At 37.5% G+C, this 11,576-nt stretch overlaps 1 protein-coding gene across 1 annotated transcript in view; it reads left to right on the forward strand.

Moving 5' to 3' along the window:
• Positions 1-10,065, forward strand: part of SHLD2 (shieldin complex subunit 2) — a 37,635-nt gene extending 27,570 nt beyond the window's left edge. The window contains 5 exon segments of the mRNA XM_009634114.2: positions 1,135-1,269; positions 3,384-3,590; positions 4,471-4,705; positions 7,192-7,307; positions 7,866-10,065. Coding sequence (XP_009632409.2) covers positions 1,135-1,269; positions 3,384-3,590; positions 4,471-4,705; positions 7,192-7,307; positions 7,866-8,038 — 866 coding nt within the window. The 3' untranslated portion in view covers positions 8,039-10,065.
• The last annotated feature ends 1,511 nt before the right edge of the window (positions 10,066-11,576 follow it).

Raw genomic sequence — 11,576 nt, forward strand, 5'->3', positions numbered from 1 at the left:
GGAAGGTAGGTGGTATAGCAGGAGTGCTGAAAAGAGGGGGATACTGCAGTTACAGCGGAGGAACATAAAGATAGTTTTTAAAGGCTCTTGAAATCGAGAGGTACATTATTGCTGTAGATCACTGCTTGAGAAAAGGGACTGGTTTATGAAAATGTCACATGGGACAGTCAGACTTTACTAATTTGAAGCTCAGCTGCCAAGTACCTTCCATGTAACAAGTACCTTCCATGTAAGCATCCTGTCATTAAAGGAAAACTTGATTGCACTATAAATCATGTGCTTTTTAGAATGAAACGTTATTGATTATTTTGACCTACTGTTTTAGGATTTACTTGCTTTTCTTACTTTATAATGGAACTGTGTTGCTCTTTTCTAAATGTTCGGTTCGGAACATTTCTTGTTTATTTCTTTCTGATTTTTCCTAGCTTTTTTTAAAGCTAAGCATTCCTTGTTTCTTAAATACATGTAATATTTCTTTATAATAATCCTTACTTGTGCGCCTTTTTATACAAGTTCTTTTTGATTTTTGACACTGGAAAATGTACAGTGTGAGACTACTATACTGCCCAGGGAAGCGATTGAGTCTCCATCCCTGCAGGTACTTAAAAGGTGGGTGGATGTGGTGCTTATGGACGTGGTTTAGTGGTGGACTTGGCAGTGTTAGGTTAACGGTTGGACCTGATGATCTCAGAGGTCTTTTCCAACCTAAACAATTCTATGATTCTCCTAAGATGTCTTACTGTAATACTCCTATTTCTTCTGCATAGACAAAACAGAGACCTACCTCATTAATATAATTTGTTTTGGAAATCTGAGTTTCCTGTATATTTTTATTATAAAGATTCCTCTTCCCTGAAGAATCACAAGCAATGGTCCAAGTACTGATTTTTTAATTTACTCTTGTCACACATTCCTTTTCTTCTAATAGTGAATGCAGTTATTTTGGGATTCCTTTTGCTGAAGCAATTCTCCATGTTACAATTGGTAATTTGTTTCCATTTATTCATAATCAGGCCTTACAGCTGCTTCCTAGCATCCTCTCCACCTTCTGAAGTGAAAAAAAATGAATTATCTTGTGGCATTCTCAGCATTTCATTCAATGTCTTGCCATGTTTTTTTAACACACTTTTTCAGAATCTGTGTATAGCTACAGAGGTGGCAACCAAAGAAAAATTATTCTAACAGTAGAACAGAACAGAGATCAACACTATAGAATGGTGCTGTGGGGAGCAGGGGCTGCCTGGTGCCCTCAACTTCAAAGGAAAAAAGGTAAAGTCCTTGTATCTATAGGTACCTTTAAAAGGGTTTTTGTGATGCTATTAATATCTTCAAAAGGCTCAGCTGCTAACATTTTTCCATTCAGCCTTTAAATACTCCCCTTGGAAGGGCAACATTTGATACCAATTTTAACAGGCCTCCTCTGTTTAAGAAGCAGTGCCATTGGCAACAGAATTTGAGTGCACTCACTTTGAGAAAGCATGAGTATTTAGAAATTTGAATCTAGATGCAAGGTGCACTGGTGCCTAGTTATGTTACTATAAAAAAAGAACTTGAGTGTTAACTATGTTATCGGTTTTGCTGAGCCTTCCTTACTGTTATCTGGTTTAGCATGAATTGCTGTCTTTTTCTACTTCTGATTTTCATTCCCTGCTTTCCACCCTACTACAGTGTCAGGCTTTATATCCTAATGGTCTTGCTATCAAGTTTACCTGTAACTGACTAAAAGCATCTCTTGCAAGAATTACATAGCCTGTGTTTTAGCAGTGACTACTACTGAATTTTGGTTTATTCCTGGCTTTGTTTTAAAATAAGTGAAACTAGGTTTTTTGTTTGTTTGGTAACTGAAGAGTTTGTATTTTTGATCAATGGATACATGTAGGAAGTAAATGCCTTCTTACTTGAAGTGCTGAATATGTCTGCCTAAAAAGCCAGTTTGCTTATAGTGCAAAATAAAACCCAAAAGGTTAAATGACCTGATAGTGAATCTTTACCTGTTAAGTATAGACACTCTGAATTCTGTCAGTTCCACTTCAATTTCCAAGTAATCTCCACTCCTAGAAATCGTTTAACTGCAAGACCTACCTCCTAAACAGATGGTCCAATGTAAGCATTAACCAATTAACTTTACTACATAATACCTACATGGCTCTTATTTTTGTGCATATTTCAGCATGAGCAGGTATATACTGTTTGTAAGATGCTTAGAAATCTTAGAGTTTAGTATGCTAGAATATTACACTCTTCAAAATACAGAACTTTAATGTTTTTATGTAGCTGCAAAAAGAAGATACCAAGGTAATTTCTGAGACACAATAATATATCATTCTCTGATACCTAAAGCAGAAAAGTATAAGGCTTAGATCTTAGTATTAAGTGTTTATTTTTGATGTAAAGCTTGTGTCTTATTTTCCAGCTACCATTCTGTGCATCTAAAAGTTGGCATTTTAACAATTAAAGGTTTATCTGAAATTCAAGATAAGAGTGATTTCTCAACTGTTCCAATACTTAATCACAGATGGACTGTGAACATTTGATCCCAGTAAGATAGCCAAGAAGATAAATTAACATGATACTAAAGCATACTCAACACAACAGCTAAATAGTATGAGTGGGTTACTGGAAGAGCACAATGTCCATCCTTGCTAGGAGTCAAATCAGATTAATCCAAAATATGAAAATACTAAAACATGCTAATAAAATGCTTATGCAGACAGTTGAATACATTAGGAAAAACACAGAATTTTTTTTTTTACCTTATTTCCAAAAAGGATTGTTTTGGCTGCAACTTTCAGCTTCAGCAAACATGGGGAAAAAATAACAGCTTAAATGATTATCAGATGTGATTAGTGGGCAAATACTGGATTCTTATAGCAAAATGAAGGACAACCTAAAATATATTACTCTGTCATCTCCATTTTTAAAGTATTTATTTTATTACCGAGTCAATTGGAAGATGGAAAATGAATTAATATTTTTAAATCAAAGTGTTACAGAGATAAAGACTGAAAAACAGGGACATATTAAAACATGGAAGTTGATTAATCAACATGAAGACTTTTTTTTTTCTCCTAGACATTGCCAGCTTTTCTGTATTAGAGCTGGCAAGAAATTTCAGAACTGGTTTCTTTTTCAAAAAGTTGAATTGTCTTGAAAGTTGAATTCGGTACAAGTGAAATGAAAGCATTATTCTGTTATGGGAGGACCCATGCAAAGTTTCTAGAGAAAGGAAAGGAAAAACCCTACATGTCATCAGGTTTGAAATAAAATTGCCATATGAGCATGTCTTGCTGATTTGTTTCTCAGTCTTGTAAGTGACCTTGGCTTTCTATAAATTAACCATGGTATAGAAAGTAAACTCTTCTGTTTGCTTTTTTGTCCTGTAGATCACATATGGGACTTTAAATACCTTCTGGTCCAACATAGTTCTGTCTCGGGTGACTTTGAACTGCACACAACTCCATGGTCATCTTATGAGTGCTTGTTTGATGATGACAAAAGGGCAATTGAATTTAAAGAAAAGTTTCAGAAAAGCAAAACATCCCTTGTGCAGATGACAAAGCTCTCCGCACATTTGGAGGAAAAATGCTCAGGTAAAGTTGTTATCCATAGCTCTGTAATGTCTGTGGTGCAGTGCTAAGCAGAATAGTTGCTCTGTTGATCAAGTAAAATGTTTTGGTTGTTTTTTAAGTTAGCGCAGTTCTGGGAGTCTGAATTTATCGTGGAGGCTGCTGTTCAGGTCCCAGCCAAACTGTGAACGCAGCCTTCATTCGGTGAGCCCAGAGGTGAGACAGGTGTGGTACGTGGTACCACACAAAGATAGCTTTGGAACACAGGGAGAAATGCTGCCTTTTGTTGTCCACGCCAGCCGGTCTGGTAGCGATGTGATTAGTCACTGAAAGTCTGTCGAATAGTATTTCTCCAAAACTGGAATTCTCTGAAAGCAAAAAAGCTACTGCTATTGAAAACTTACAAAAGAACAAAGAATACCCTTCACACAAACAGTCACCCCCTCCTAGAGAAACCTAGAAGATGGCTAAGGTTGGTGTTAAACATTAAGAAGTAATTAAATAAAGTTGGTATTGCAGAATTTCGCTCTAGTTCATGTATAAATAGTGGAAAGCTAAGTTGTTAAAGCTACCCTTTTTGGTGTCTCTGAATTGGCATGGAAGAAAAGCAATTGGAAATTATTTGCACAGTTCTAATCTCTTGATCTCTTATTTGGGCTCTTCTATATTGGCATCTACTACAATAGTGCCTAAAAATGTACTTTTAAAAATAATACTTAATCACAATGATTTTTCAATGCATAAATAATCTCTAAAAATACGAGCATGTTGCTACTAAAGGAAAAAAAATCATAGCTTTGATAATGATAATTATTTTGGTTTTGAATCAGCTGTAACCCTTGCTTTTCCTTTCAGTTATAAATATAACTGAATGCAGATTTGATTGAAGTTGTTGTTTTTGTAGGAGTGATTCAGGTGAAAGCCCATATCTTAGAACTGAAGTTTACAATTTCAACTGGTCAGTACAAGCAACTCATCTTCCGTGGTGACACTTCACTGGAGTGTGTTTTGGCTTCTCTGCCTATGATTACGTATTCAGGTTGTGCTAAATGTGGTTTGGAACTACAGGCAGATGAGAACATGATCTACAAGCAATGTATTAGATGTTTGCCATACAACAAAGTAAAAACATTCTACAGGTAAACAAAACTAAAATAATGTCTACTATTGGGGAAGTAAACTACAACTTTTTCCTTTTTAAGTTCCCCATACATAAAATTCTATATTTAAGGTGTGGTTAGTGATTTCTGTTTTTCTAATTAATTTTCAAGGAGCTGTTCTTGAATTGCTGTATTATAATTGCCATTATTCATAGATTATATTCTTTGTTTAAATTTAACTTTTCACTTTCTTTGAGTACTAGGTCACACAGTAACGAGGTTTACCCAGTACTGCGTCAGTAAGCAAGGTGGAGTAGAAGCTTGAGGATCAAAGGGAAACTCCTTGAGGGTCTTGTTTCGGCCTAAGTTTCATGTGAACACACAACCATATTTTTAAACTGCAGAAATAATATCAGTGAATGTTTTCAATAAAACATTCTCGTAGGGAGCAGAGATACTAAGTTATCAGCAGATGGCACTGTGAGACAGGATGCATATGCACATTGACTTAGAGAAAATAAACTAAACAGATCCAGCTGATGTAGGAAGAACACTAACTAATTGTTCAGTTCTTACATTTCAAAAGCCCACATTAAGTTTAAGTGTCATAGTGGCTTGGAAAGAGGGGTAGGTAGAGAAGGTTAATATGTAAATTTTCTACCAAAATTCTTTCAAATTATTCCTCAACTATTGCATAGTGAGTTTAATGAATCCTTGCATATGCAATAGTTTCTAACTTGGCTTTGATTTAAATACTAGAATCCCATTTGTCTAACAAGGTAGTGACTTAGTCTTTTTCCTCTATGCAAAATAGTCTTGCATCTTAAGTTTATATGCTGTTTATTTTTCAGTGAAGGAGGACTAAGTGCAAAGAGTTTTTTCTTAACTGTTTTCTACTTGGTATGAGTAAATGTAATAATACTAAACATTACAGACTAATCCTATGTTTTAAGAAGTCTGCAATTTGATTTGCTGCTTTGATTCAGGGAATGTAGTAACTTACTAGCCTCCCCTATCCTGTTGGGAGCATCTCCCACTAAAAAGTTCTGCACTGAAAGATGATTGTGCCTTATTTTATTACTTTATTTAACATACACTGTTTTGCTACTGTTTCAATATTGCTATAACCGGGATATATGTTATTGTGATACGTCCTGATGTTTACTGTCTTAGTTTCTTCTGTGGGATGGTCAGGATAAGAGCATTGCATCCTGCTTTGATCAGAGCAGTGCCGATTTTCTGAAATGTGTGAGGATTGTGATGGTGCAGATGTTGCAGGTCAAATTGTAAATAGTCTTAAGGCAGTCAAAGAGCCTATGTTGTGTAGAAGCTGCATCAGCTGTGTAAATGTTAGGCTTAGTAAACTCATTCAGAAGCTTGAAAGCAAGCAGAAGCTGCCTGTTCAATGTCAATGTAGAGGACTGCTAAGGTATTGTCATCTCATGGAAGCATAGCAGAAAAACAATAGCAAGGACTTACTGGGGAGAAACAATAAAAAGTATGGCATCAATAATGACAGGTTGGAAAGAAGATAAACACTTGAAATACAGGGAATACGTCTACTAAAAAAAGGATCACTTCTTACCAGTTGTTTGGCATCCAGTATCAGTTTTGAATAATGTGGAACAGCAAAACTTGGAAAGACCAATGCTTGTGGAACAGCAGTCCCTAACCAGGTGCATTTCCAACCTAGTAGGAATATTGTTGACCATATCCGAGGTAGAAAATGATTTCCAGGAAGAGGAGGGATTTTGACTTGTTTAGTGGTATGTGAGACCATTTGGTATTTGTCATAGTACAAGAGATACTGCCTTGGTATTACGTAGTGGCTATGAGGTGGCTTATTAAGACAGACAGTGTTAGATGGTGTTGGTACAGATGATGCAATTCCAAGTGATGCACTTAAGCTTGTCTCCCGACTTTGCATTTCAAATCTTTATGTAACCCTCGTATATTTGTAGGTACATATACTTACATATTAACATTTATACTTTATATATTTAAAGTTCAAAGCAATAAATGACATGGCACTATTAACATTTATACTTTAAAGTTCAAAGCAATAAATGACATGGCACTAATTTCATAACAGTGCAGTTCTAACTGTCTTCCAGGAAAAGTCCACTGCTAAAGCATTATCATAACAGTGCAGTTCTGTCTTCCAGGAAAAGTCCACTGCTAAAGCATTGTTTTCTGCAGGTGTCTGAAAGTAAGGCTTACTTGATAGCTTTAGAAGTTATTTTAACACTGAGTAGTAAATTCAGTATACATCTCCCAAACTCATGCCAACTCTACAGATTTGACAGAGATGAGTGCATAGGCGTTTTCTAGTTTTTCTAGTTCTTGGTGATATTACGTTATATTATTTTCATTCAGAAATTTTGCTTCAATATTTTCTAGTTTTTCTAGTTCTTGGTGTTATGCTGGAGGGTGATATTACATTATATTATTTTCATTCAGAAATTTTGCTTCAATCAAAAAAGCATAGCAGCTAACTTCCAAGACTCTTTTGTTTTCCAATATAGGCCTGCTTTGATGACAGTAGAAGATGGAGGATATGAAATTTATGTTCACGTGGTATCTGAGTTGATGGAAAAAATCTTCCTCAATATTCCCGCAGACTGGCTGAACAGATTAGTAGGTAATGTTTCATGAATTACTTGTGAAAGAAACAGGCAGCAAAGTTCACAATGGAAGTAAAATTTTTAATTAATGACAGTTTAAAATTGGAATGAGATTGTTCTGGAAATATGATGATTGCTTATATTGTATGAAACTTCCAAAAAAAAAAACCCCACCTCTAAGAGAACACCTCATTTGCTGTCTGACAAACTCAGAAGTTCAGAGATGAGGTAGCAACAAGAGGTGAGATGGTACGAACATTATTATAGATTATATAACTTAAGTATTCAGTAACTAAATGGATTCCTTATATGCAAAGCAGAATCTCTTAGGAGATTTTTAGAAATAGTTGACATGCTTTCATGGTGTAAATAACTGAGTGGTGTGTCAGACAGGCTTCCTTTGATACATCCCGTTTGACTTCCTGAGAGGTGTTTTACATGACTCACAGGTGTTAGTTTAAGGAGAAAGTCTTAGCACGTTGCTTTTAAAAAATTAGCTTTCGTGGAGGGGGAACTTGAATGTTAGGTGCTAGAATGAAAATAAAGAGTAAATTGGATTGTTCTGTCTTTTGCAGTGCCTTCTTCAGATATAACCTACAGCACAATAGTAGCAGATCTGTGTCACTTGCTGCTAGCAGATCCTGAAGCATCCTATTTGTTGGAAATTAGGAGCCATTTTGTGCTAGATGAAAACAGCTACCCCTTGCAAAAGGATTTCCATCTGCTAGATTTTCATCCTGATCTTTGAAGCGTTGACCTCTGCAACAACTGAGTGACAGAGACCGTAGGAGGGCGCAGATGGCAAACAGAAGAAGAATGAATTAGCTCAGGGAAGGAAATATTTTTAAAAATACGGGAAAGGATTTGCATTTTAACTTTTACCAAAAAAACCCCAAAAGGACTGGTATGGAATATCTGCTAATGATTATATACTGCTGCTATAATACTGATAAATTGTCATGAAGTATATTTTTATACATATATTTTTATCTTAATAAAGTCTTACTGGGTTATCTATTTTCCTTTTCTCCCCAGAGAAGTTCACTAGTTTTGAGAGACTGAGTTTTTCTCAGCTGTGGCAGATTACAGGAAGACAGCCACAATTCAGTAATATTACTTTAGTTACAAGATTTTTGTTTATCTTATCCTATACATTATCTGTAGCATGCTTATGTCTTTGCTTTGCTGTTGTGGTTGCTTTCCTTGTTTTAACAGCAGAATTTCTGTCATTTACCCTCAGCAATTTTGCTGCTGTTGTTTTCTCTTCTAAAACAGAATTGTCTCACTGAATCTAATTTTGATTGTCTAGAAGTTGTTGCACCAATTTAATTAAGAGGTTTTAAACAGTTTAAACTGGTGCATCTTTTCATGGGCCCTTTAAATGATTTAACTGTTGTAGTATTTATTGTTGCAGTATTCATCCAGCATAAGCTGGCAAATAAGCTTAATCACCTTAGGCCAATTTAATCAGCTTAACACTGGTCTGCAAAATTTTCTCCCAACTTGATCAGATTTAGAAATGAATTTAATTCTTTTTAATGTTTTAGTGTATTCTTGATAGTGATTTTTATCAGTAAAAGACTGAGTAAATGATGGCTGCACCTGACTTCATAAAGTAACAATCTCATAACTATTACTCTGCAAAAGAGATTAAATATGTAGATCAGTATTTTTCTCTGATTAAAAGTATCTTTCTCTGATATAAAATGTGCCTCTTACTGAGGCTGGTAGAAGCTGTAGGATATGAATTGTATTTGCTGTCTGGCTAGATCTTTGCAGGTCTTTGCCTGCACTATTCTTGTTTAGGAAATCAGTTTCCACACGCACTATTCCAACTGTCCTCAGGCTACAAATACAGAACTGTTCTCAAAACTGAGTTTGATAAATCAAGTTGTCACATGTATTGTAATGCAAGTAGCATGACTGTTGAACAGCTCTCGTGTGCTGTTTCTTGGAAGTGGTTACTTACAATTGAATAACTGTGTTTCTTGGTGCTAGCTTGGATTCTGTTGTTTTATCTTACATGAAACCAGTTTGGGCCTGGGTTTTTAATGATGTTAGAGCTATGTGTAAGCCATGTATTTTCTGGTGTACCAATAAAGCGAAAGGCGGTTATGTTTCTGATCAGTCTGACAGCAAGAGAGAATCCTAAGGGTTACTGGATGACTTTGAAGAAATTAATTCTTAGCTGAAGTTTCCCAAGGTCACTTACCTTATTTCTGTGTTTAACTACTTGTGTCCTGATCAATCTGGTCAGATTCTATTGATCAAGCAAACTTGTGCAGCTGTGCTTTTCATAGTAAACTTAGTTTTCTGGTTAAGCCCTAGCCATCTTGTGATAAAATAATTCCCCAGTATTTATCTCTGAAATGGTCTCTGACAGCTTTGTCAGCGAGCCGGCAAAATCAATTTCCTGCTCTGCCAAGACACCTGAGACTACTGACAGGCAGCACAGTGACACCAAAAACTGTGCTCAACGCCAGTACGACTGGTGTGCAAATGGGGTGCAAATGGCAGGACAAAATCTCCAGAAAAAGCTAGGTAGCCCCTTATGCAAAGGAAACACTGCAGAGTCTCGATAATTTCCACAATGTTGAGCCTAAGGCAAGAGAGGAACCAGTCACAGAAGACACTAATTGCAGTGTCCTAGTCTGATGATCAAGAACGAAAACTTACTTTTGCTACTGTTAATAAATTGTGCTAAAGTTAATATGGAAAACACTGCTTTGCTGTGCTGTTTTGGCTGGGACAGAGTTCATTTTCTTCACAGTAGCCAGCATGGGTCTATGGTTTGGATTTGTGCTGTAACAGGGCTGATAGCCCAGGGATGGTTTTGTTGCTGCTGAGCAGGGCTGACACAGAGCCCAGGGCCTTTGCTCGAGGTGGGGAGGCTGCAGGGGGCACAAGGAGCTGGGAGTGGGCACAGCCAGGACAACGGACCCCAGGGAGATCCCACACCGTATGATGTCATGCTCAGCATGTAAAGCTGGGGGAAGGAGGAGGAAGGGGGGAATGTTCAGAGTGAGACAGCGTATGATGAACTGACCCCAACTCCCATTCCCTGTTCCCCTGTGCTGCTGGTGGGGAGGGAGAGAAATGGGGAGTGAAGTTGAGCCTGGGAAGAAGCGAAGGGTGGGGAGAAGGTGATTTAAAATTTAGTTTTTATTTCTCATTATCCTACTCTGATTTTGATTGGTAATAAATTAATTTTCCCCAAGTAGAGTCTGTTTTACCTGTGACAGTAACTGGTGAGTGATCTCTCCCTGTCCTTATCTTGACCCACAAGAGTCTTGTTACGTTTTCTCTCCCGTCCACCTGAGGAGGGGAGTGATAGAGTGGCTTTGGTGGGCACCTGGTGTCTTGAAAACCAGACATCAATTACATTAGAGAAATCCTAAAGATTGTCCTGTCAATGTGTGGTCTCATTAGGATGATTTGATAACTTTGGGCAGAGGTGGTGCTATCTAGATAGGTGAGCTGTGTGTGGCTCACCACCGAGTCCTATGTACTGTGGTTAGGTCTCCAGCTGACCTTGGACGTGACTGCCTCATGCTCTTCTCATGATTTTTCAGATTGCCACTCTGATTCTCGTTTAACAACATTCCTTCTGGAAATCCAAGCTACAAACATGACACCATAGTTCAATGTTAACTTTAATAAATTTACCATAATTCTACAGTTTCTTTGGTTCCTATCTATACTTTAGTAATTTTGTGTAAAATTTCTAGGTCCTGCTGCCTCATGTTTACTATGTCAGACTTTTCTCCCTGCCTTTCGAATGGGAAGCCATTTCACTGTCTGTGCCCCCATCTGGCATAGAGATTTCTTCTGAAGGAGCTTTCTAATGCATCTTGCTCCCTTTCAGCTTCACCAAGCTGCTGCTTTTAGCATGTCCTGTTATATTAGGAGCAAGCAATTGTCAAATAAATCCGTCTGGTCTCTCCCCTAGTGATCACTAGGCTTCCTAAATGACTAGGTATTACTGTAATTGGGAGAGAAGGCAAGGTAGGGAGTGACCCACCAGGGAGCACAAAGAAATGCTCTGCTTGAGTAGTGGTAGGGCTGCTTCTCCAAGATCCTGTTCTCTACAGTAAGAATGTAACCATACATTCCCCCTCACTACAAGAAAGATGTTGCATTGCTGGAGCATGTCCAGAGGAGAGCAACCAAGCTGGTGAGGGGTCTGGAGCACAAGTCATACGAGGAACGGCTGAGGGAACTGGGGTTGTTTAGTCTGGAGAAGAGGAGGCTGAGGGGGGGCCTGATCGCCCTCTACAGCTACCTGA

This window comes from Egretta garzetta, unplaced genomic scaffold (assembly GCF_000687185.1).
Source record: "Egretta garzetta isolate BGI_Z169 unplaced genomic scaffold, ASM68718v1 scaffold280, whole genome shotgun sequence".
Taxonomy (NCBI): Eukaryota; Metazoa; Chordata; class Aves; order Pelecaniformes; family Ardeidae; genus Egretta; species Egretta garzetta.